At 47.1% G+C, this 25,315-nt stretch overlaps 3 protein-coding genes across 7 annotated transcripts; 1 reads left to right on the top strand and 2 right to left on the bottom strand.

Moving 5' to 3' along the window:
* Positions 1-3,022: 3,022 nt before the first annotated feature.
* On the bottom strand, positions 3,023-14,017 carry map1sa (microtubule-associated protein 1Sa). The gene is made up of 8 exons (XM_006790280.3): positions 13,766-14,017; positions 13,131-13,345; positions 11,967-12,068; positions 9,767-9,849; positions 9,455-9,595; positions 6,201-9,366; positions 5,782-6,005; positions 3,023-5,705 (listed from the first exon to the last, which is right to left on the bottom strand). The coding sequence occupies exons 2-8, from the start codon at positions 13,282-13,284 to the stop codon at positions 5,550-5,552; spliced, it is 4,026 nt and encodes a 1,341-aa protein (XP_006790343.2). The 5' UTR covers positions 13,285-13,345; positions 13,766-14,017; the 3' UTR covers positions 3,023-5,549.
* Positions 13,610-19,930, top strand: trmt13 (tRNA methyltransferase 13). Of its 3 annotated transcripts, XM_035907563.2 has the most exons (12): positions 13,643-13,693; positions 13,828-13,962; positions 15,553-15,605; positions 15,708-15,774; positions 15,861-15,920; positions 16,240-16,309; positions 16,801-16,907; positions 17,017-17,202; positions 17,483-17,555; positions 17,624-17,698; positions 17,993-18,353; positions 19,092-19,930. In XM_035907563.2, exons 2-12 carry the CDS (start codon positions 13,852-13,854, stop codon positions 19,273-19,275), a joined length of 1,347 nt encoding a protein of 448 aa, XP_035763456.2. In that variant the 5' UTR covers positions 13,643-13,693; positions 13,828-13,851; the 3' UTR covers positions 19,276-19,930. The 3 variants fall into 3 exon arrangements, with proteins under 3 accessions (XP_006790342.2, XP_006790340.2, XP_035763456.2); XM_006790279.3 differs by having other exon boundaries at positions 13,610-13,962; positions 18,026-18,353; XM_006790277.3 differs by having other exon boundaries at positions 13,611-13,962.
* On the bottom strand, positions 18,466-24,698 carry lrrc39 (leucine rich repeat containing 39). 3 transcript variants are annotated; one of them, XM_087836942.1, is made up of 10 exons: positions 24,631-24,698; positions 24,429-24,539; positions 23,986-24,139; positions 23,352-23,460; positions 23,121-23,277; positions 22,902-23,038; positions 22,530-22,675; positions 21,766-21,918; positions 21,507-21,688; positions 18,466-19,648 (listed from the first exon to the last, which is right to left on the bottom strand). In XM_087836942.1, the coding sequence occupies exons 3-10, from the start codon at positions 24,120-24,122 to the stop codon at positions 19,611-19,613; spliced, it is 1,059 nt and encodes a 352-aa protein (XP_087693068.1). In that variant the 5' UTR covers positions 24,123-24,139; positions 24,429-24,539; positions 24,631-24,698; the 3' UTR covers positions 18,466-19,610. The 3 variants fall into 3 exon arrangements, 2 of the variants coding, with proteins under 2 accessions (XP_087693068.1, XP_006790338.2); XR_436871.3 differs by lacking the exon at positions 24,631-24,698 and having other exon boundaries at positions 21,368-21,688; positions 24,429-24,570; XM_006790275.3 differs by lacking the exon at positions 24,631-24,698 and having other exon boundaries at positions 24,429-24,570.
* Between the last annotated feature and the right edge of the window lie 617 nt (positions 24,699-25,315).

The raw sequence follows: 25,315 nt of genomic DNA on the forward strand, positions 1-25,315 counted from the left end.
CGGTTCTTCTGCACAATGACTGAAACTAGCCAGACAGAATCAACCTTTTGGGATTTACTTACCTGGATGACTGAGCATGCATCAAGAGGCTGTTATTGATCGATTGACTGATGGATGGAGGATCGATGTTAAAAGCTGTGAGGTGAACGGGATGAAGATGTGGAGCTCTTGGTCTCCATGATGACTTATTATTTTTATTACTGCAGCTGTCACGGGGACAGACTGGGACGTCAGACCGGGATGAGACTCGGTAACAAAGCCTTCTGCTTCACACGAGTATTTCCTCACTGCACTCTCCATGTTTGCTCCTCGTCCTTCATATCATTTATCGTACATGTGAATCCATTTTTCATGCGCTTAAGTTTCATGAAGCTTCCTGCAAGTCATTCACATCATGAAAGTGATAAACACACAAATGACTCCAGAATTATCATCCAGTACCAGTAAGAACTCATACTTTAGTTACTCTCAGTGTAGTTTGAGTGCTTTTTAAACTCTGTGTTTCACGTGAAGCGCCAGGATGAGGCGCTTCATTTTGAATATAATGTCATATTTATGTCGACACTCCAGATATTTGGTAATGAACATGTTAAAGTTTTGTTTTTGGTACAGTTTAAAGACAGACATTTATCCCGAGGACAGTTTGTCTCATTTTCCTTTCATTTAACATGGAAGGTGAAGCAATAATCCTGCAGCAACACCTAGTGGTGGTTAGAAAGAGGTTTTTTTTAAATAGTTGACTTCCTGCAGACCACGCTTCTTACTGTACTGACAGTTTTACTATTCTCATCACTTCAGTGTGAGGAGTGGAGGTTCAGGCAGAGCTGGAAGATTGCTCAGGTCAGTCTGGGGGAAGTCTGACAGGTGCTGGAGACAGCTGAGGCTGCAGAAGGTTTTATTCTGAGTAGAGGAGGTAGGATGTGAGTGGAAACAATGGTTTGGTTTCACTTCAGATCTGAGGGCGTCTCTGATGGAAGCAGACGTTTCACGCATGGTAGGAAAGTTCACGAAAACCTCTGGATGGTGTTCCCTGCAGAACTTGACGCACCACGACCAACACAGGCCACCAGAGGGCGCTACATCAATATGAGCATACAGGCTGTGTTTTAATGTGTTGTAATATAAGCGAGCCCCTGAGAGAATCATCAGTTGCCGTTGTTGGCCTCTCTGGCTTTTTATTAGCACGTGTTTCCTGTTGTACTCTTCTCAGGCTCCGTCCTGAATGCTGTTTCCTTCCAATCTGTTGGAATTTCACGGTGATGTTAAAGCCACCTTGCCTCCACCAGTACCACTCTGCATGCAGAACTTTTTCTGCTAATAACTTGAAGAGAAAAATCAGCGGTTTTGTGGAGGACTCTCATTTGACTATCACCGTTGAGCTTCTGTCATGTTGTCGTTTCTTTTAACCTCCTTTTTCTTCATTGGTTCTGCAGGTTTGTTCTGGCCCTGCTAGGTGGGTGTGCTCACATCCTGTTTTATATCACGTTGTATCATGTTTTTGAGATTGTGAACTTTCAACTTAGTTTTACAGGTTTTCGCCTCATTCATAAAGCATCAAAGGAATTAAGTCACAGATAAACAATTAAATGGGGGAAATGTCCTTTTTTCACTTTTACAGTGAGTTCACAGAAAAAAAGACATTTTCTTTGAATGAGAACATTATATTTTATAATTACAGGACAGTGTGATTGCCAGAACTACTTCTGTAATTTTACACATTTATCGTGTGATAAATGGTTTGGCCCCATTAGGATCAACGTAGCTTGTACGTGGCCCATGAGTTACAATGAATTTGATGTCCCTGTATTAAAGCCTCTGTGAGTGATCACTCTGCTGTTGTTAGAGCAGGTGAAGGCATCTGAGGGTCACCCTCCCATCTTTTCATCCCGACTCGACTATTTTAGCCATATTTGCTCAGGTCAATGACTCACTGCACAGAGGCAGGTGCCTCCCTACCTGACCTCTTTATTATTTTCTCTGCTCTGCAGCACTTTTATCAAACAGCTGTTTTTAATTGTGCTTTGAATTAATCTGACTTGAAATCAGCCTGTGTGTTGGGGTTGATCAGTTTGTGAGGACACAAATCACACTGCACGAGTGCCTTAAAGACCTGGATCACCTCTCATTTCTACAAAAGAGGATTAGGAACGCTAAAAAAAAAACCCAACTTTTTCACCATTCTTAAATAATAAAATAAGAAATACAAAAGCTCCCCGCCCACCTTTTTCCAGTGGTCTCAGATAAAACGAAGCTTATCATATTTGGAAAGATGATGCCTGTGAGGACTCCTGGAGCTGTTTCTGACCAGGATAGGTCTTTCTATGTGCATATTAAACAAGTTGTTTCTTTCTAACAACTTCCTGTTTTTGCACTCGCTGCCTCTCCTCCATCCTCACTGATGGATCTTTAAATTTGTCTACTCTCTTTTTCTCCTCATCTCTGTGCTCCCCTTCTTGGGCCTCGTTTCCTGTTAAAAGGGACTTCTTCATCCCCACTGTTGCCAGGTGTTGACATCGTGCAATCGTTCCTCTTAGCAGCTTGAAGCTCTGTATTGGTGCTAATCAATGACTATAGAAAAGATGGCGAACCTGGCTGCATTTCCTCCCATTGTACAAAAATGAAACCCGCTTGAAGGAGCTGCCATGTTGCACTTTTGGAGCCCGAGTCTGCGCGGTTGTGACTTGAGGTAGAGCATCAGCATCATACACCCACTGGACATGACTGTTAACACGCCTCCCCACACTTTTTTCGTAGCCCGGCTGCTCCGGCCCATCTGCTGATGGGTTTACAGTGACTCGTTAAATACAACCACATCACTATTATGAAAAAGACACAACTTATCATCTCATAGTTCTACAAGTTTTCTACAGTAATCAGTGCTAAATGAATAAAACTGAAGTGAATATAAAGGAATGACCATGACTTTAGAGTGGATGTGAACTCACTGGCACACAATCAAACTTTTATGAGACCTTGCTCTTTAACAGAAAGCTCAAGTTTAATTGAGTTTAATGTTAGCCGTGATTGATTTAAACTCAGATCAATTTCACTGATTTTCACAATAAAACACTGCATACACTGTGTGAAAGGGACATTTATTTTGAAAGACAATCATTGCAGTTAGTGTTTCAATGCACAAATGATGTGTGTGTGTGTGTGTGTGTGTCTGAGATTATCAGTACATTTTTTTCAGCTCTCATGATTTCCAGCTCATTGATTGGTTGGATATTAAAAAAAATTGTCTGCAGGCACAAAGAAGAAAATCTGAAGAAAACAAACTAAAGCTGAAAATCACTTCCTGGGTAAAAAAAGATCAATTTAAAGCTTTGCGAATAAAAGTTAAAAGCTAAATGTTCACTGTAAAGATAAAATATCAGAAGGATTTGATTTTAACTTCATCTGTTTGTTCTTCAGTCGCTCCTCTGGGTGGGACGAACACAGCGGACTGCTCCTTTAAGGGTTGATCAGCTCCATGCTGATTGGGTAGAGATGGACGGCAAGCAGCTCGTACCAAACGTCACGTTTGAAGATTGATTTGTAAAAATGTTAAATTAAATAAATAAATTACCGATGAAATGTTTTGACTTTCAAAAATCAGTCAGAGAGAAAATTCATTGGTTCTCGAAGGACTACACTTCCCAGAGTGCACTGCAGCAGGCCAGCCAATCAGCTGGTAGCAGTCTGACCCACAATTCTCTGCACAGTGGGAGAAACACCCGAGGGAGGGGGTCAAGGGTCAAACTGATCACAGACTGTATTGAGACATGTCTTCTGAGGCTCGTGGGTAGTGTAGTACTTGGAGCACACCAAGGAAGAACGGGGGAAGATCTGTGCTGAGGTCAAAGCAGGAAATGGAACTGGACCAGAACCTTCAGGACAGGAAGTTGAACGACCGTCGTCAGGGATACCAGAGACACTACATCTCTGGTTTCCCTGACAATCTTCTGAAGATTATCGGGAACGAAATGCCACTACTTAATCACACGCTTACAGTCCTGTGACCTCTGTGTGCTTTACTGTAACTGAGGGACAGTAACATTCCCACTGAGATAATCGAGTGATCATCACAAGATCTGTATTAAATCACCGCTGAGGTCAGACGAGTCACGGAGTGACATATCCACACATCCACAAGCTAACCAACTCTCATCCTAACATCAGACAGACCCAATCAGAGATGTGAACAGCTGATTTTACAACTACAATTAAAAAAAAAAAAAGGCTGTTTGTTTAATGTGAGATACTATTTGAGGTTGACTTCAGTGTCCCTGAGTTTGATTACTATTCGTTACCCCGATGATGCCGATGGTGACCAGGAGGTGGAGCTTAAGTTAATACAGTTTCATTTATATAGCACCAAATCACACCAGTCGCCCTTAGGCGCTTTAATGACATCAGCCTTACTGATGTCACCTGAACGTTGAAATTATGTCGGATATCTATCACAGCCTCACACTCTTTGTCGCTGACAGAATCAACCTTTGGATCTCGTGCTTGAATCTTCAAATGTTCTCTGACTGACCCGCGTAAACCATCACACCGGACTGCTTAACGAGCACACCTCAGAGACACAGTGAAGTCACCCCGATGGCGATGATAACAATGGCGTTGGTAATCACAAACTTGTTGTCGTTCTGAGAGGCTCATGGTCTCATTTACTTGCACAGCCCAGGATCAGATGATGGAGACATGAGCAGGTGTTTATACGACCTGCATTAAAATGCAATAAAACTTTAATATCTCAACAAAGAAGCCTCCACTGAGGGGGCGTCGGTTCATTTTCTCCGCAGTGTATAAGCTTCTGATCCAGTCGCCGTTTTACCTGCCCCTACATGCCACGCCCCCTAAATTGCCTAGTTTTCAGTGTGTTCATGTAGCTCTTATATTTACAAGGTTTCACTGCTTTACCTGGAGCAAGTGCAAGACTCCATTTGCAAAAACAGGAAGATTACCTCGCAGAAAAGGAGAGGGGATTGTCTGATTGACTCGTTAGTCCTTTGGTCTTTTAATGTCTTCGTTTGTAAGCTCACGAGTTTAGAGATAAACCCCACCTAGCGTGTTTCCTGTGAGGTAAAAATCTAATTGGCGGCTCTGACAACAGCGAGTTATTGTCGGGTCGGTCTCCTGCACCCTGCAGGAGAACCTCGAGATAAGCTTAAAATGAAGAGGCAAGTGGGGGGAGGGGCTAAACAGAATAGTAAATCATAGACACTGACACAACCTAACTGAACAGACATCATGCCAGCGTCACGCTCCTTTGATAAAAATCTTTCTTGTCGTTCGCTTCTTTATAAAACACTGATTCATTTTAACCTCCGTGCCTCGCCCAAGCCATTGTGTTTACTTGTCACATGGTTTTTCAACTTTCTGTCATGCTACGTGTTAATGTTTGCTCTTAGGTGAGATGAAGGTGCTGATCCAGCAGGTGAGAAAATGTTGTCACACAGGTGAGAGAAAGTGTTTCTAACTGAGCATGCTCACAGCCAGCCTCCTCATCACGCTGGTCTGGGTGCAACCGTGGCAAAGGGGAAGGGGGTGGCGCTTCGACCTCAGAACTCGACCTTGCAGGCGGGGAAGGTTTCCTCCTGCATGGCAACGGTGCTGTTGCTGCCCAGCACGGTGACTGACAGCTCCCGCTGCCTGTCGTGGGTCTCCTGGTACCACTCATGCATCGCCAGCGAATCGAACGTTGGGATCAGCGTCACCTGAGAAAAGCCCGGAGAAACACCAATCTCAGAGCAGCTCGTGAGCAGATGGGAAGGTGAAGAAAGTGTCACAAACCTGGATGTCCGGCCAGCTGCTCTTCCCCTCCAGCAGTGCATCCAGGATGCCCCTCATCGCCGCCTCCTTCATCGGGTCGTCTCCACTCACAATGTAATATGAGGAGCGGAGGCGCCTGAAGAAGTCCAAGTCCACAGTGGAGGAGGCAGTCCCGGACGGCAGGTAGGCTAGATCCACATAGATCGCAGAACCCTCAGACCCGGGGGAACCCGAAACTCTGGAACCTGGATCCAAAAGAAGAAACAAAAAGAACCATGGTCATAAACCAGGGTTTTATGATCTGCTATCTTTATTTAACTCTGAGTGAGGCAGTTTGTTACAAGCACAATAAATCAGTGGCCATGTTTTTTGATTGCCTGGTTAAGCCTCAGTGACTTCATGCAGCAGGTCACTGTGTGGGTTATAATCTGAAGGCATACCTGAGGATGGAGGTTTTGCAGCTCCGATTCTAGATCCACCCAGTGAACTCCGGGATGAGGGCTTGGCATCGAGGCTGGACGCCATCTTTAAGGACCCTGTGGAGCTGCCAACCTTCGACCTTCCATTCTGGGCCACTGTGCTCCCTGATGACATTCTCTGCAGCGGTTTCTTTGTCTTTCCGGCTGAGCTCTTCTTGTCAGGCTCTGAGTCAGCCATACAGGCTCCAGGCTGCGGCGGTAGAGGAGGGAGGTCCTTGACCGGCGCTGGCGGTGGGTCGTGCTGCCCTGCCCTGTGGGTAAAGTGTGATGTAGGATGTTCCTGTGGTTGGGTGGGTGGAAAGAAGCCGCTGGAATCATCTTCAGAATCAATGTCGGCTGTGATGGAAGGACAGTCCTCTGTGCTGGGGGGGATATCAGAATCAGTGGTGGTGGGCAGGGTGCCGCTTACAGATGTGGGCGGAGTCTCCTGACTGTAGGCTGAGGCGTGGCCGCTGCTGCTCGCATCCTGAGAGTGGTTGTTGTTATCAGAGACGTCTGGAGAGGTTCCCGTGGCAAGGCTGGGGCTCACGTGTTGCTGATGGTTCTCCGAGGTTCTGGGATGCTGGAACTCACATGGGGAAACCAAGCAGAGGTCGACGTCGTGAGGAACATCCGAGATGACCTCTGACATCCCATGGATGTGGTCCTCTGATCTGTTTCCACAGCACCCGTTATGGGCAGACCTCAAGGCTATCCCAGCACTGGAGTCCAAGTCAATAACGTGGCCGTTGGCGCAGACTTTGGGGGAGGCAGCAGGGGGGGGCAGAACCTGCTCTAAAGACACTGAAAGTGATTCATCAACCTCTGTAGAGTGAGGTGAGCCAATCTCAGCCGGCATGGAGGTCATGGTTGGGGAGGAGTCTGGCATGATGTCCTTAAAAGGACTGAGGGTCAGAAGGCTGGACTGTTTATCTTGAGAGGATGTGGAGTTTTCCAGACCTTCAGGCAGGGAGCTGAGGTCAGAGGTCCTACATGAACTTCCCTGATTGTAGTCCTCAAAGCCTAGACTAGACCCTCTTGCCTCGAGGCCACTGTCCTCGCCCAAGCCACGAATGTCCTCTTCGAGGGACTGGTAGAAAGGGGTATGTCCAGCACTGTTTGGGGCAGAATCTGCAGGAGAGACCAGCTCCAGGGTCTTTTCCTCCATGCAGACATTGGGTCCGTTTTTCAAGGATCTGTCCACTGGCTCATATGTGGTCTGGGTGAGATCAAAGTTCACACTAAGATCACCTTTTGGAGTTTTAGCGACCAGTGAGGAGGCAGTGACCATGTCATGATCGGTCTCCGAGCAGCGAAACTTCTCTGGACTCTCTACTGCAGAAGTCGGGTTCCCGTTGGACTTTACTTCATCAGGAGTCAACCCCCTGGACTTTGCACTTTTACCACTATTCCCATTCTCGTCTTCCAATCGAAGTCTTTCAAATTCAGCCGTCATGTCCTCAGGTGTGGACACCTTAGAGCAAGCCACCTCCTTCTGGGTCTCCTGCTCCTTTGAGACCGGTTTGCCTTTCGTCCCTTTGTTCAAAGTATCTTTCTTGGGAAGAGTCCCATCCTTCTTCAGAGTGCTGCTCTTCCCAGAAGGTTTTCTTATTTCTGCACTTGCTGTTGAAGCTGCACTTGTGGCTTTCTTCACTTCTTTAATGGCTGGCTTTGCTGCCTTCTTCTCATCGCTCTTCACGTCCCTCTTCACGTCTTTTTTTGGTTCAGATTTGAAGTCTTTCCTTGGCTTCATACTTGGGATTTCTTTCTTTGTTGCTTCTTTCTTTTTCTCTCCACTCTCTTCCTTCTTGTCTTTCTTCTTCACTTCCTTCTTCTCTTCTTTTAAAACCTCTTTCTTTGGAATGAGCTTTTCAGCAGATTTCGCTGGCTTTGATTTAGCCTCTGGTTCCTTTGTTTTGGGCTTTTCTTCGGCATCCTTTCTGTCTTTAGGTACAGAGTCAGCTGCTACCCTAGGCTTGGTTTTCATCTCTTGTTTTTTGGCATCCACTCGTCCAAGTTTGTCTTTCTGTAAGGCACTACTGGGTCTGAAGTCCTTAGACTGGGACTTAAGGCTTTCTCGACTGTCTGCTCGTTTTGGTTGCTTTTCGATTTTGGATGTTTCCAGGTCCTTCAAACACACTGCTGGTTGTTTCAGGAAATCCAGATGTTTGAGTTTCTCAAGTCCATCCAGAATTTTGGTCTGAGGCGTGCACCCTGGGAAGAGCACACGGATGATTTTCTCCTGAGAGCTGGACGGGTGCCAGACCAACAAAGCACAAATGGAAACAAGGCACGGCAGTGGAAGATCTGAGCCCTTCACATTCGATCCATTGTTTGGCCAAGTCTGCATCAAAGCTTCGAGCTCTTTGCTACCGCTGACCGGATTCAGAGTGTAAAGCTCCAGACGACCAACTCCCATCTTTTGGAACAAGATCACGGGTTCTATGCTAGGTCCGTTAGGCCGCTTCAGGGGTTCTGGTCTGATCGCCAGTCTCTGCAGGTGCTGCAGAGCAACTGCTGCCTGATCGCAGCTCCGCAGCTCGCTTGGATCTTCCTGGATGAACTTCAGCCTGTCGGGAACATTGAGAAAGACCACCCCGATCTCAGGGGAGATGAGGTTTTTCATCCAGTCCTCTTCGGGATGGGATCCGGCAGCCTCGTCATCCTGCTCGGAAACTTTCCTCAGCAGCAGACTGTTCACGCCCGGCAGATTGTCCACGCCGATGTGTGTCAACAGTACAGCGTCAATCCTGTCCAAGTGTCGAACCAGTTTCCAAAAGCTGGAGCGTGAGTCAGAGCCGCCGTTCACCAAGACATTAAAACCGTTAACAGCGAAGAAGGCAGAGTCACCCCTCCCGCCAGGGAAGATGTAGCAGCAAGGTCGAGACAGCTTCAGGAAGCCCACGGTGCTTGGGGGCTCCAGTAGGTCGAAGGGAGACTCGGGCTCCAGAGACTCCGAAAGGTACTCTATGAACTCTTGCAAACCCTCCATCTCGGGCAGGACTGGGGGAGGGTTGATCCGGATGTTTATGAAGTCTTGCAGATTTTGTTTCTCCAGTGCCGGCTCCTTCCAAAGGCCAGAGTCTGGACAGCTGAGGGTGAGGCTAGGCTTCACCGCTGGGCCTGCCGAGCTCAGCAGTTCACCGACCTGTCGACACAGAGTCAAGCAACTCCAACATCAGCGAGCACTTAAACGTGCTGTGTAAACAAACCCAACAAAGACACAGTTTGCTTACCTCCTCGTCAGAAAAAATCTGGATGAGGTTGCTGAGGGAGAAGCAGCCTTTCTGCAGTACAATGTTGCCACTGCCCTCAACACACTGACCGGCGAGAATCAGCAGTTTGCGGCGCGATGGGTTGCAGACGAGCCGCCGCACCTGAAACAGGAAATGCATCATCGGTGCAGCTCAGAGGAAATAAAAACATACTCAGATACACACCTAGCAAACTGAGCCAGGAAGTATTCTCAGAATACGAGCTGATCTCCGTGTATGCGAGAGCCTGCCAACAGCTGAGAAAACATCTGTAAAGGTTCACGTCTGACTCACCTCTGAGGAAACAAACTCTGAGCCTGGATTCACCACGACTTGCGTGTCCAGGACGTCCCCGCTGTGCTGCAGAGTCCGCTGACCTGAAACACACAAACAGGACAAACGAGTGTCAGGGGGAGATCTTCCCTCAGGCTTGCCGTCATTCCTGCTCACTCTCCTGTTCTCTCCATGAGTGCTGCGGCTGCTCATTCATTGGCGGGACATCGCTCAAGACCACATCCCCCCACCACACTGCCTGCCAGGTTCCACTGAAAATACATCCATTGAAACTAAGGCTCATCATCTGTGTGCATCCGTGTCTGTGTGTGTGTGTGTGTGTGTCTGTCTGTCTGTCTGTCTGTCTGTCTGTGTGTGTGTGTGTGCGCGCGTGCGTATGTCTTCGGGCGGCTCAGCAGAGTCTCAGCTGACTGTGTTTGTGTTTGGATGGAACAACCAATTATCTGTCTCTGTTTAAAGCCCCTCAGACTGATGACTTCACTTCGTCCTGTTGGATCAACTGTGCCACAGTCTGATTTACCCTCTGTCCGGTCATTGCCTTTAAGTCGCTGACCTGTCCCGGGTCAACTTTCCTCTTAGGTGAGGCAGAGGGTAAACACAGCCATCAGATGCACTGAAATGCCTCAGAGGAGCTGAGCAGAATTTGAGGAGCCTTCAACTCCTCAGTTTAGACCCAGTGTTAAGATTGGGAGGGTCAAATTAAAGGAAAACACAGCAAAGTCATAAAATGTCAACTTTAAACCCTCAAAACTGATGATGATGATGATGTTCATCTTCTTCATCATTATTATGACCACAGAATTTTGACGACACTCAACCTCCCCATCACCGCTCTGCTCTGGACTCCCCGTCAGAGAGCTGCCCCTCACCTTGCCTTCATATTCATCATTTCTGTGTCACGGTGAGTGGCAGGAAGCTCGACATCACGCATCACAGTGGACGGCGAGCTCAGTTTGGATACCCCATCAGTAAGGGGTATCCAAACTGTCGCTCAGACTTTCTATCTGTGGTTATCTCAAACAGACTCTGAGGTCCACGTATCTGTTTCTATGTGTTAGCCCTGTGACAGACTGGCCACCTGTTCAGGGTGTACCCTGCCTCTCGCCCTAAGACATCTGGGATAGGCTCCAGCCCCAGCCCCCGCAACCCAAAAAAGAATAGGAGGAAGAGAATGGATGGATGGATCTTTGTTTATCCATGTTAGCAGGACCTGTCAGTGACAAGGATATCTCCCAGTCACAGGTGATATGTGACTGGTTCTCGATCGTTTCAGAACAAAACACGTGGAACATTCTGTAACCAGCATCCACAGAAACCTGTTCATCCTGAAGAAAACGCCACTCGGATCCTTCAGTGAATGAAGCTGGAAGAACGTCTGCAGAGGAAATTGACAACTGCTGCACGTGAAACTGCATCGCTCAGACTGAGACGGTCAGGTGTTTTTAAACTGTTATGACCTGAGATGGACCCACATCCCACCCCGAACATTAATAATTTAAACTCAGCAGCTAATGTCTGATCACTGTCCCGTTACAGAGCTTCCTGTGAGCTGACGGTGAGGTTTTCCCGCTTTAACGTTTCAGCTAAAAGGGAACGAAAACATGAAGTACGGTTTCTTTCAGAGGTTCAGGGAATACACACACAGTCTGACACTTGTGCGAACCTTCATCCGTTTGGTCACCCTCACAATCCTGCACACATCTAAAAGTCCTTGTGATTTTCTTTCAGACTCCAGGTCATGTGACACAAACGGCCGTGTTTGAGGACTCGCGGTTCTTCATGCCTCATGCAGAGTCCTGAGCTGCTGACAGTTTCTGTAAAGCTGTCCTTGCCGCCTTAGTCTGAGGTCCTGTTTACAAAAAAACAGAAGCGCTGCCTCACGCCATCAGCTTGTGGCCATGAGCACAAGTCACAGGACAAAACTGCTTTTCATTTGATCTAAAAAACCCCATCACAGTGTGCCATCATCCTGCTGAACAGAAATTAATGATGCTATTGATAAAGGCATCAGCGGGACTTTCCTCTGCTGATCGAAAGCATTTCATGCATTTTAAAATCCTCCGAGGCCGCCAGGCTCAGCATCAGAGAACACATCAAACATGGAGGTCCACAGGGTACTGGCTTAAGAGGCCCGGGTACAAATCCACCCCGAGTGTCTGACCACTCCTCTTTCCTCCAATCATTCCCAATACAGGCTTACCTCGCACTTCTTCTGACAGGAAGGCTGAATGTCTCGACACAAAGAGCTTCAGCTGTTGATCCAGAACGGAGACGTCCAGATCCACCGCCCAGCAGCGCACACCTGGACATTAATAAGAAACAAACAAAGAGCTGAACATTTTCGTTTTAATGACATTATCTAACATGGCTGCTGTGAGGTTACTGTACTAACAGCCCATCCAGGAAATCTGAGCTCCAGTTAATAAGTTAATAAGTGCTATTAAAGGATTTTGATTAGCTGTCACTAATTAGCAGGTAACTAAGTCTGTACAGAGTCAACGAAGCAGTGGGTGAAATCCCCGAGGTTACATCTTTCATATACAGCTTGTTGTTGGCGTGCTGTGGCTGTGAAACCTCATATATCAGCCGCACATCACTGTCAGATAGACCATTTCCTCTGCAAACAGGAAGTCAGTGATATTTAGTAACACAACTTCCTCTTTTTGTGCCAGTGGACAGAGAGTGAGTTTGTACACGCACACTCATCATAAAACAGCTGTAATAAACAGGCTAAGAGACAAGTGTAAGTGTGTGTGTGGACTGTGATCAGTCGGAAGGTTAGACAGTGAATCAGCTCAGCGTGTTTCAAAACTCTTTCAGATGAATCAGAGATCGCATTAATCATATTGAACAGATATCAAATTGTCCTCCTGATAGTTGCTCTGTTCGTTTTCTGTGAACCTACTTTTACAGAAAGTCCGGAAAATTAAGAAACATAATTGCCCACTTCCGGCGAGACGCATTTTCAAAAAATAAAATAATGACTCAGTAGTATGCATTTTATTTTTCCGGACAAAATCCGGAAATAAAAAGCTTAGACCTCGTCACAGAGCTCAGTGTAAATCAGTCTCAGTTTCTGAGAGTCTCTAAAGTGACCCGAAAAAGAAACCTGCACACTGGACTCGTTAAACAGCTGCACCCGAACCGGAAAAGGTTTCATAAATGTTAAATAAAACGAGGTGCTAGTTACTCTTTACAATTATGTTCAAAGTTTCTCTGCATCAGCTTCAAAGCGATAAAGTCTCTCAAACTTCGGACCGGGCACAGCTCATTCTAACAACAGCAGCCTCCCGGACCTTTATTGTGAAGGGCTGTGGGGACCTCCGGCCCCGCAGCTCTATTCTCCTGAACTTCCAGAACTCACCTGTTTCTATTTGCTGCAGTACCCGCTCCAGCAGCTCCGCGGGTCGCAGCGTTCCCACCACCACTAGGACCGAGTGATCCGCCGCAGTCCGGGAGGCGCCGGCAGGAGATCCGGGAGGAGAGCCGGGACCGCCGCCCCGCTCCGCCGCCATCATGGCATGGACTGTCCACCGCTGACGTCACAGCATCCTCAGCCACAGCCCCACCCCGCCGCTGCTAGAGGCGTGAAAATGATTTAAATGGCACATCAGTCGGCCATTGAGAATAGACAGCCATGTAGCTGTCCAATCAAAAGTCAGAGGTATTTTCAGGGGCAGCTCGGGAAAAACGAGTTTTATAGTTTCGTAAACCAAAGAATAAAGATCAAAACGTCGAATAGTCTTCACTAAACTGAAGCCTGCTCAGAAAAGTAAACTCTTAAAGTATAAGGACACGTTTATGCGGATTAAAATTAACTTTCGACTTTAGTAAAAAAAAATTAAGAGCTGGATCATCAGATTGGTAATTTTAAATTGTTCTTTAAGTTGACGCTGAGAAACACAAACGGGATCGAGAACCATACAGGTAAAACTACAGTAAAATCGTTTCAGTGATTTATAAAAAATACCATCCATTAGACAGCCGTCATGTTTTTACCAGTAAACCACGTGGTTTTCCTTCTTCGGTGGTATTTCCCACACTCCATCGGGCCCCTGAAGGCAGCTGCTTTCGTGTCCTACAACATGGCGGCCCCGGAGCCCAGCCGGTGCTGTTTCTTCGTGCAGAAGAAGAAGCGTTTCTGTAAGATGGTGGCGGGAAAAGGCAGAAAGTACTGCGGGGAGCACGCGACCATGGTGAGTTCACGGATACAGTCACTTGCTCAGGTGTGATCTGGCTCCAGGTGGACCGGTCAGGAACAAGAAGGGGCCATCCCCAAAGTATGCCCACAAAGTCGCAAAGATGAAAGTGTCCAAAGTGTGTCGGTCTGCTGAAGCATGATGAGTTCCTTTCACTGGAACTAAGGGGTGGAACCCGACTCCTGGAAAACACCCCACACTATAATACCCCCTCCACCAAACTTTACGCTTGGTACAGTGAAGTCAGACAAGTACCGTTGTCCTGGCAACCACAAACCTACTCTTATCCATCGGAGACACGTGATTGGTCACTGCAGAGAACACGTCTCCACGGCTCTAGAGTCCAGTCGCTCATGCTTTGCTATTTGTTTGGTGATGTAAGGCTTGGATGCAGCTGGTTGCCTTGGAAACCCATTCCACGCATAGTTCTTAAAATAATCTGAAGGCCACGTGAAGTTTTGGACGTCTGTGAACTCTGTGCACCATGATCCTCAGCATCCTCTGAGCCCGGTCTGTGATTTGCATGGCCGACCACTTCATGGCTGAGTTGGTGTCATTCCCAGTTGTTTCCACTTGGTTATAATCCCACTAACAGCTGGCTGTGGATATCGCAAGGACACTTCTAGCGTCCTATCACAGCACGACGCTGGAGCTCACTCAGCTCCCGAGAGGGAGCCATTCTTTACAAATGTGTATAGAAGCAGTCTGCATGCCCAGATGCTGATTTTATACACCCGTGGACATGGAAGTGATGGAACACCTGAATTCAAGGATTTGGACGGGGGAGTGAATACAATATAGTCTTAATACCTCACTGTCTGGAATGAAGTCGGGTATCTTATTACAGATCAAACCACACATCATGATGACATGTGCACGACATTAATGTAATGCATGCACACACAGAATGAAGATCTCTTTATTCAGATTATACTGTACACCTGTGTATACGACACACGTGTGGACATACCATAGGAGTCATATAGCTTGCAATGGCATGATGATGATCACAAGGTTATGCCTGAAGAGTCAGCGGTGGCTCAGTGCAGGTGAGCCGTTTGTAGCTGCTAGAGTTGGAACATTTGAAGCTGTATGAAGAAATCTGATGCATTAATTTATTTGCAGGCTCAGTGCTAATGATTGTGAGGTAATGGGGCTCTGTATGAGGTTTAACAGCACGGGTCAGTCTGCGCTCTGGACTCACTGCTGCAGATGTCTTTGTGAGGATTTGGCACTGGGCTTGCCACCGTACTAGAATACGTGGTCGATGCCACGGAGAAGACTTTGATCCCATCCTGCAACAATAGAAGTGATGAAGAAGAAGTTGTAATTTTTTCTTAATTTTTCCAGATCCGAACTTGCCATGGATACACCGGACAACGTCCTGAAAAAAATTCACCGTGGAAAGCTACGAGCGTAAATGAAGCGATGACGAGTTCGTCCAGATTTCAGAAATCAGTGGGGCGGTCTGAGCTCACATCTGAGCAGGCAGACTGACCCGTGCTGCAGATATCAGCGAGTTTGAGAAGATCAGTGATGTCGATCAGCTGTGATGTCATGAGCCTGTGATGTGTTTCCTGTTTCCAGGAGGAGGACGGGAGTGGCAGCAGGAGGATCGTCTGTCCTCTGGACCCCAAACAGTGAGTGGCAACACATCAGTCATCAATCAGGTCATTGATCGGCTGACAGGAAGCTGATCACTGGTAGCTATTGATCCTACTCTGCTTGTTTATGTGTTTCAGCACCGTGAGTGAAGACAAACTCCAGAAACACTTGAAGAAATGCAACTCCAGAGAGAAAGCCAAACCGGTGAGACGCTATTGATCCATCAGTTGATCAGCGATTGCGTGTTTATCCAAGTGTTTCCACAGAGATGAACGTTTGATCTCCTGCAGGTTTACTTTGTCGAAAACATCAACGCTGGATCAGCTGATGGAGATGAGACGCTTCGACAGGTAACGACTTTTGTGGCAAAAATTGATCAAAGAAGAACTGGTAAAGTAAAAGATCTGCAGACACTTTGATTCACAGTGCCTCATCCAGGCAGACATTCACTGATCTCTAAAGACCAACAGCAGCTCGATTCACACACACACTGTCAGGAAACAGTTTGTTTCACAGCAGAGGAAGCACCGAGGATGGACAGCAGCGTCTACACACACAATCACACACTTCTTCATTACACACAAACCAGCACAGTAAATACTTTAATAACCACTGATGACAGTGATGGTGACATCATGATAGTGACATCATAATGGTGACGTGTTTCAGGTGAGTCTGTCTGAGCTCAGCAGGACTGAGTTGGAAACTCTGGTGGATAAACTGAAGACAGCGTTCAAAGGTGAGCTGCTGAGATCCGGTGATCAGTGATGGCTGAAGTACTCACAATCTCACACGACTGCTTCAGTTTGGCTGATGTGACACAAAACATCACAAAACTGACAGTCTTTTCACTGAGTAGGTTAGGATTGGGATTAGATTTAGTTTATATTTAAACTGGGTGTAAATTAAGTTTAGGTCAGGGTTGGTTTTAGTTTTTGCTTAGGTCAGGGTTAAGTCAGCTTTAATTTGGGGTCAGATCAGCTTTAGTTTTGATTTATTTGGGGTTAGGTCTCATTTCGGTTTAGTTTCAGGTTAAGGTTTAGTTTGAATTTAGGTCAGTTTTAGTTTGAAATTAGGTTTAGTTTTGGTTCAGGTCAGGTTTAGCTTTGGTTGAGTTTCAGTTCAGGTCATGTTTAGTTCGGGTTTAATTTGGGTTAGGGTGACTCTTAAAGTTTTTGGACATTTTGTAAATCAGCGGATGTTCTCCTGGTGTCCCTGCTGTTGTTGTAGGACTGCAGTGCGATCTGGAGGACAGCGTCCAGTCTCACCCCGCCCTCCACCACGAGCTCCACAACCCAAAGAATGGAGACTCCGCCCACAAACACCTGAAGCAGCAGGTAGACTAGGTGACAGCACCATTAGTCTGTGTATTCATCTCATTTCCATGCTGAAGAATTAAACTGAGAAGTAAAACTAATCTCCGTCTGACCTGCCGGGTGTGCTCAGTCTTCCATCTTAGGTCACATGGAGGAGCTGGGGCTGCTGGGAAGGGGGCGGTGCTTTGTGGAGTTCGGAGCGGGTCGAGGGAAGCTGTCCCACTGGATTCACGAGGCCCTGAAGACTTGCGAGCATCTGAAGACCTGTGAAGACCTGCAGCTGCTGCTGGTCGAGCGCTGCAGCACCCGGTTCAAGGTACAGCCCCGATTCTGAAATCCACTCCACCCTAAACTCAAACCCAAAACCCCGACAACCCAAGTACCTTCAGAACCCCGCCTGCTCACCTGCTGCTTTCCATATTTTCATTTCTGGCTTTGAAATTAAAAGTGGAAGCGTCGCTGTCGCATGTCGGCGTTCCTCTGATTCACACCTCACACACTGATGGTGTGTTCATCTTTTATGTACAGACTGTGATTAAGACCGAGAGCAGCTGATCAGTTTGATTGATAGGTGAAACAGGTGCGTTCTGTTGCAGGTGGACGGGAAACATCAGGATGCTGGAGTTCAGTTTGAGAGGCTGCAGGTGGACATTCAGCATCTGGATCTAAGTAAGACAGGAACATCTGGACACTGTGGTGCTCTGACCTCTCCTGACCTGTTTCTGTGGTGCTTTCAGGTAAAGTTCCTCTGCTCTGCGAGAAGAAACTGCCTCTGGTCGGAGTTGGTAAACACTTGTGTGGAGCGGCGACAGGTGAGAACAGCCAAAAAACTGTCAGCTCTGATTGGTGGTAAGCAACATCTGGCTCATAATTCCGCAGTAACTGCTGCTCTACGCTGGTTCCTCCATCTCCATCCTGCTCTCTGATGGGAGTACACCTCCACCTGGGCTGAAGCATGATGGGTTTGGTTTTACCTGGCAGGGCAAAACCTGGAGCTCAGTTTATGTTTGTCTCAGAACTTCAGCTGAAGTACACCAACATCCACCTGGAAACTAGCATTTCTGTAGTACTTGTCTAGTCTCATCATATTCTGGTTCCGTTCTCAGATCTGGCTCTGCGCTGTTTGTTGGAAACTGCAGGACAGTCGGAGGAAGAAGAACCGCCCCATAAACGCCTCAGACCATCAGAACCATCTGAGCCAAGGTCAGGAGGGGGTCTTGGATCAGCACCAACAGGTTGTGGTCCTGGCCCAGTGCTGGGCCTGACAGTGGCACTGTGCTGCCACCATCGCTGTGATTGGCGTCACTACGTCGGGCAGCAGTTCTTTCTGCAGAGAGGACTCGGGGCGCGGGAGTTCTCTGCTTTCTGTCGGATGTCCAGTTGGGCCACGTGTGGACTCAGACCGACCAATCAGAGAGGAGATGGCGAAGAGCACGAACCAGCAGAAGAGACGGACGCTGTGAATGGGTAAATATTTGACCTCTGACCCTGAAACCTCTCACAGATGGTTGTATGGACCCAGCCCGAAGTAGAAAGTTTCAGTAGTTCAGAAAAAAAATCAGATTTACTCAATGAAGTCTTCGTTCCTCTGGTTTTATTTTAGAGCAGCTTTGCATGATCCACAGTTAAGAATAATCCCTCTTTACTGATTCACATGAGCACCTTCAAACACCACATCAAGCAGCTTGCACTGGGCTTTAAGGAGGTTTGACCAACCTATCAGCACAAGTCAGCAGCATGTCAGTGTTTTATGTTCAGAATCAGCTGCAGAGACAAAGTGAAGGACGGGAGAGTGGATTTATTTCAGTTCACACATGTGATCCATAGATTCATGAGGCAGCTGGAAATCCTTTTTCTAAATATTTATTAGCTCTATTCAATGTAAGGTCTGTGACAAGCTGATGTCAGCGTGTCACACAGGCTAAACACGGAGGACTGACACTGCATATACACTGATCTCATCAGTGCACAAGTGATGAACATGAAAATCAAGCTTCAGAGCAGGAGGGTCTACAGGAAGAGAAGGAGGGGCTATAGGATGAGATGGCGGGGCTACAGGAAGAGAAGGAGGGTCTACAGGAAGAGAAGGAGGGGCTAGAGTTTAATGTTCCTAGTGTATAATAATCAGGACTGTCTGCATGTTTACACTGAACTAACACTGTGTTTGTGTGTGTGTCTATGTGTGTGCACGTCTGTTCGTGACAGGTTTCTGTCGGCTTCTGAGCGTGAGCAGCTCGGCCGTCTATGCAAACAGCTGATCGACCACGGCAGGTGTCACTTCCTACAGATGAAAGGATTCAGCAGCAAACTGACTCGTTACATCAGCAGTGATGTCACGCTGGAGAACGTCCTGCTGACCGCCGTACCCCTCACCCCCCACTCCTCCTGATTGTTTGATTGTAAGCTGCAATTTTGAGTTTTAAGTTACAGGAAGTGAAACTGAACATGCTCAGGTGTTTTCTGTTTATATTAAAGTGTTTTGTTCCTCATGTACATAAAACGTTTGCAGTCTTCCAACAAGCGACGCTCTGAGCATGCTCACTAAAATCTGCATGTCACATGGCACAATCATAGATTATTCCATAGCTGGACAAACTTCTGGAGTTTGACTCGTCCTGCTCGTCCACCCAAAGTCTTTCAAAATAAAAACACAAGTGTGGATCTGTGGAAGTGTCTTTAAGAGGGAGAAGCTCAGAAGAAGAAAAAAAGACATGGGGTCGTATTTCATGCTGAGGATTCATCATTGGACTCATCATCGGACTCTGAAACATTCAAAGAGAAAATCATGTCAGCTGAAACCAACAAAACGTTCAAATGATGTCGGGTTGTTCCTCGTATACGGTGCCATTTCAGCCCCAAAGACAGAAATGAGGGTTTGATATAAACACGGGCCAAATATTCTGTATGCCTCCATTATTTTAGCCAAAACTGAGTCAGTGATCTGAGTTCTTGAAATCCAGACAAGCCCAACTTCGAATATTCTACACCACATTTTTGTATGAAAACACTTTTAATGATTAAAGTCTTTGTGTCGTGTCCCTGAATTGTTATGGAGATCCCTCTGAAAGGGTCCCCTGATTGGTCCTCTGGGACAGTTTCCCTGAATTACAGTGTAAACATGTTGAAAAACCTTGGTGTGGTCTACACGTCTGAGTAATAACGTCTGATTTAAACATGAAACGTCCTGCTTGTTAATTTTTCTCACAGTAAAAGGCAGGTTATGCATAGTTTTAATGAAAGCATGAGTTGTGGGCTGCAATCTCTAAAACATTCTTTATATTCTAAACATGTCAGGCAGCAACGAAACTATTCAAAACTAAATGTTAATTATGGTAAATTCAAAATGAACTGACATTTTCTTTTTTTTTATGTTGTGCTTTATATATAATTTATATAAAAATGTAAAGGGTAGAAATAATAAGCTTAGTGGCTGGTTGGGTTTTGCAGCTGTGCAGTGATACAACTAATGTAAAACTAGGAAAATATGAATTTATCATCAAATATTTATCCAGCCATCCTCTTATCCTTTTCAGGGTTGTGAGGGGGTTGGAGCCTATTTCAGCTAACATAAGGCAAGAGGCAGGGTATGCCTTGGACAGGTGGTCAGTCTGTCGCAGGGCTAATACATAGAGACGAACAACTGTTCACATTCACACCTATGGGCAAATTAGAGTTTCCAATTAACCTAACCCCACTAACTGCATGTCTTTGTACTGTGGGAGTTCCCGGAGAGAACCCACGCAAGGAACAGTGCTAACCACCGTGCCCCCATGCTGCCCCAAATAGTTATGTAAATTTAAAGTTATATGTGTGCTGTTGGTATCAAACCCAAAAGCTGATACTGGCAAGCACCTTCAGTTTAACCTGCAGACAGCTGTGAGAGACGTCACTTCATGAAATCCATAAAATTTAAATTCAGATTTATACATCCAGCTTCTAAAGCTCTTTTTTGTATTTAATAGGTGTAATTTTTTTTAATGGTGAATTAAGGATGATTGGGACATTTCATGTGATCGATCTAATGAAACTTGGTTGGGTATGGGGCAGGTTTCTCTGTTTTTTCACAGTGAACTAAATAATTTTTTTCTATGTATGTTTATGGTTAACTGAAGTGAGTAAATTTAATTTTTAAAAAACAGGTCAAATTTAATTCAACTTACTTTTTAATCATAAAAACGTGAAGTGGAATGACTTGATCATTCCAACACTTCTTCAAATAGATTTACAGAGTAAGCAGGAACATTTCAGCTCTTAGAAAATGTAAATACAAAAGTGACGCCACATTCACAACGCTTATTAACGCCACTCCTGGAACAGGAAGTGCATATCCTGAGCCGGTCCAGTGTATTATTCTAGTATTTTAAGTAGCTGTTGTTCACGTGAAATGCTGAAGTGTGACTTTTTTCCACGTTATCACCCTGAAATGGTGCCGAATGGCAGGAACAACGCAGTGGTTATTGTTGACATCACTCTTTAATAACCTGAGGTCAGAGGGGTCAGTCGGGGTTTAGCTTCCTGTTTGTTGACGTCGTTGAGGGTCACTGCCCCCATGAGATGCTTGGCACACACACAGGTTAGCGTGTTAGCGCACGCAGGTCAGTGAGCATGCTCAGTACTAACGGTTGACGCAGTGCACGTTGAGCACGGCGTACGCTCTCTTTCGGGCCTCCTGGATGTACATGAGCATGAACTCTTTCCCGAACATCTCCCTGTCATCTTCCTCCTCTTCATCCTCAGCCACCGCCTTCCTGCTCGGCAGCGTCACGTCCAGAGTCAGGGGGTTATCCCGGAAGTTCACAAACCTGCTCCGAGGAAGCGAAGAAGAAGTGAGTGAGGCCAGACAGACGGAGGGCAGGTGCGTGAGGATGGCCGGACTCACCTGAGGTTGGACATGCCCTCCATGAGCGGTGGGATGTCTCTCAGCCTGTTGCTGCTGAGCACCAGCGTGTCCAGGCTCCTCATTCTGGCGATGTTCTCCGGAAGCTTCTCCAACTCGTTCCTCTGCAGCCACAGAGTGTGTAGCGCCTCCATCCTGAGGACAAACACATGATCACTGGCTGTTGACAGAAAGGGGGTGGAGTGTTAAGTCAAATTTTGTAAAATTTGTAAAGTCTTAGTTCAAACTATATGATCAAAGACATTTCTTTGTCTGACCACCTCTCCAGCCAATTTGGTGCTGGGGGAGGCTGATGTGGGTTTTATTGTAGATACATCGTATCTGAAGGTTCTGTTTGATGTTTGGTAAGCTTTCTGCTTTTATGATCCTTTTGGTGAGCAGGAGGTCACACAAGTTCTTGCACACATGCTTACACGTGCACACACACACACACAGTGCCTTGTCTGTTAGAACCATGGGGGGGTTTTACGGTGGGAGGTGCTTGTGCTGTGATGTGTATTGTAACAGTTTGTCAATAAATAGCTGCGAGGAGAGCTGCTCTTTGAAGGAGTTGGTCTGGAGACAGGTGAGGAGCATTTAGCTTCACAGCCTGGTTCTGACCAAGCCTTTCCTCGTTAGCGAGTAAAAGACCGGTTGAAGATGTTCTGTCTTGTTTTTCGTTCTTCATGAGGAATAAGTCTCTAAACTAGCAGTGCCTGTGGAAACACAGACTCAACATGGAGCTTAGGCCATGTCCCAGCTCCTACCTGTGTATGTCTTCAGGTAAGTGATGCAGGCAGTTTCCTCCCATGTCGAGCCACTCGAGCGCCGGCAGGGCGAGCAGGCAAGCAGGCAGGCAGCTGAAGTCGTTCATGGAAAGATCAACATGCTGCAGCCGCGACAGCGTCCCAAGCTGAATGTCAGAGAGAGAAGCACACCTGAGCTCAGACTGGACCAGAACCAGGCCTTACCTTTCAGGTGTATGGTAACGAGGCAGTGTTGGTTTAGCAGACACTGTCTGCTGGGTTCTTTGCTCTCCTAAATCACTTCCTGCTTCCTCTAAACTGAAGACAGGAAGTCAGCTCGTGAACACCCCTGGTACAGCCGGGTCCAAGTGTGCAGACGGTTCAGGCACTCACCTGGTCTGGTAGCTCATTTAGGTCCCGGTTCATTGTCAGCTCCAGCCTCTCCAGGCTCTCACACCCGCTCAGCTCTGCCGGAACAAACGGGATTCTGTTGTAGCTCAGCAGCAGCTCTCTGAGCCGGGTCAGCTTTCCTGAGACCAAAACCAGGTAAGGTCACAGCACACAGAACCAGAAAACGTGGCTCACAGGCAGATTAAATCGAGGTGAGCTCACCGATCTGTTTGGGGATCTCAGCGACTCCGTTCCGGGACAGATCGAGCACCAGAAGGTTCTGGAAGCTGGAGATGAAGTGAGGGATCTTCAGTAGTCCGGTCCGGTGGATCTGCCATTCCTGGACCTGACTGAGCTGGATCAGGCAGCCTGGCAGAACCTGGAAACCAGAGCAGCGAGCTCACAATGCGCTGAAGTGACAGTTCAGTGTGCTTCCTGCGAGGGGGGCGTTACCTTCCACTCCTCCTGCTCGATCCGGAGGACCAGCCGGCCGTCCTCAGTCTCCAGCTTCTGCTTTAGCCGGGCCAGCGCCGCCCGGTCTTCCCAAAGCCCGACTCCAAGTCTGGACCAAAATCACCAAGTGATGAAACCTCTTCGGTCTGACTTGGGACATCACTTCAGTTACCTTTTTTTCCAGACTTTATTATTTCGTTTTATTTTCTCATCATGTTTTTCTCTCTAATGTGTTTGATCTTTATGATTTTATTTTTACACTTTTTTGTTTTAAATTATTTGTTTCCCTCTGTCCTGATACAGTTTGACTGATGCAGAGATTCAACATGGCTGCTTTCAGCCAGACCATAGACTGTATGTAAGAGATGGACATAACCACTGAGTTCATCCCCCCTCTGAAACTGACTCATCTTTTTTCAGGTTCACCAAATTTTCATTTACTCTATGGTAGAAACTGCGAGAGAAACAGGAAGTAGGTGGGACTAGAGGTCCCAACACTGAAGATGAACCAGTTTAAACCAAAGGATTATGGGTAATTTTTATAAGGTTCATAGAGCGCTTTTTGGAGATCCCCACTTTGACCAGCACTGTATACCAATAGAAAGTGTGCTCAAGTGACTGGGTGTGGTCTGACCTGCCTGTGGCCCCGCCCCTCGTGGTCCTCCTCTTGTGCTCCTCCTCATGCTCCTCCCTCCTCCTCCTGATCCTGGTCTCCCACAGTGCTTTGATGGAGCTCACCGAGCTGCATGCTACCACCACGCCCACCATCATCACCACTTCCTGTCAACCTTGTGATGTTACAGCACACAAGTGGACATGTAGGATAACCTATCTGAGCTGTAGCCCCATCCCCACGCTGACCATCTTGTGACACTGATTATTGATCTCCAGCAGAAATCATGTTTCAGATCAATTTACTGACCATTAATTAAAAACCCATCAAATTCACTCTGCTCAAACATCAAAAACAACCAGAGACAGTTTCCAGCTACTGAAACAGAGAAGTTTCAGTCCTGCAGTAGGAGCAGTACCAGTACAACAGCAGTATTAGTACTGTAGCAATATATGAAGTATTACCTGCTGAAGTACACGGATATTACTCGTCACCTTGTGGCCGAGCTGCAGCTCTCCTCCATGCTGCGTCCTGTCTGCTGAAATCTGACCTCGGCTCTCCTCGATAATTATAGCCTTCAGGTGACACATCACATGACAGATTACAGACATGCGGTCATATGACCGGCTGTCACTGCATCTGAGGACAGACCCACACTAAAAATACCATCAGCTGATCGGGACAAGAGCTGCAGGTTACTGAGGGTTACCCCCCACCTTTCCCTTACCCTTTCCCCAACATAGGCTCACACTCTCTGTCTCTCAGACTCTCTCTCACACACTCGCTCTCACACACACACACACACACACACACACACACTCGCTCTCACACACACACACACACTCGCTCTCACACACACACACACACACACACACTCGCTCGCTCTCTCTCACACACACTCACACACACACTCGCTCGCGCTCTCTCACACACACACACACACTCGCTCGCGCTCTCTCACACACACACACACACTCGCTCGCGCTCTCTCACACACACACACACACACTCGCTCGCGCTCTCTCTCACACACACACACACACACACTCGCTCGCGCTCTCTCTCACACACACACACACACACTCGCTCGCGCTCTCTCTCACACACACACACACACACACTCGCTCGCGCTCTCTCTCACACACACACACACTCGCTCGCGCTCTCTCTCACACACACACACACACACTCGCTCGCGCTCTCTCTCACACACACACACACACTCGCTCGCGCTCTCTCTCACACACACACACACACACTCGCTCGCGCTCTCTCACTCACACACACACACACACACTCGCTCGCGCTCTCTCACACACACACACACACACACACTCGCTCGCTCTCTCAC

The sequence above is a fragment of the Neolamprologus brichardi genome, chromosome 23 (genome assembly GCF_056152115.1).
Source record: "Neolamprologus brichardi isolate AB-2024 chromosome 23, ASM5615211v1, whole genome shotgun sequence".
NCBI lineage: Eukaryota > Metazoa > Chordata > Actinopteri > Cichliformes > Cichlidae > Neolamprologus > Neolamprologus brichardi.

Bases quoted from the DNA above. Each gene is read 5' to 3' on its own strand.
- lrrc39 (XM_087836942.1), bottom strand. From the start codon at position 24,122: ATGATGGTGGGCGTGGTGGTAGCATGCAGCTCGGTGAGCTCCATCAAA. The intron at 23,461-23,985 runs GTCAGACCACAC...ATTTTGGTCCAG, and splicing joins AGGGGCGGGGCCACAGGCAG to ACTTGGAGTCGGGCTTTGGG. The intron at 23,278-23,351 runs GTAACGCCCCCC...TCTGGTTTCCAG, and splicing joins TCGAGCAGGAGGAGTGGAAG to GTTCTGCCAGGCTGCCTGAT.
- trmt13 (XM_006790277.3), top strand. From the start codon at position 13,756: ATGTTTTTACCAGTAAACCACGTGGTTTTCCTTCTTCGGTGGTATTTC. The intron at 13,963-15,552 runs GTGAGTTCACGG...TCCTGTTTCCAG, and splicing joins GCGGGGAGCACGCGACCATG to GAGGAGGACGGGAGTGGCAG. The intron at 18,354-19,091 runs GTAAATATTTGA...TGTTCGTGACAG, and splicing joins GAGACGGACGCTGTGAATGG to GTTTCTGTCGGCTTCTGAGC.
- map1sa (XM_006790280.3), bottom strand. From the start codon at position 13,284: ATGATGGCGGCGGAGCGGGGCGGCGGTCCCGGCTCTCCTCCCGGATCT. The intron at 9,850-11,966 runs GTAAGCCTGTAT...TGTGTGTTTCAG, and splicing joins CCTGTCAGAAGAAGTGCGAG to GTCAGCGGACTCTGCAGCAC. The intron at 9,596-9,766 runs GTGAGTCAGACG...TTCCTGTTTCAG, and splicing joins CAGAGTTTGTTTCCTCAGAG to GTGCGGCGGCTCGTCTGCAA.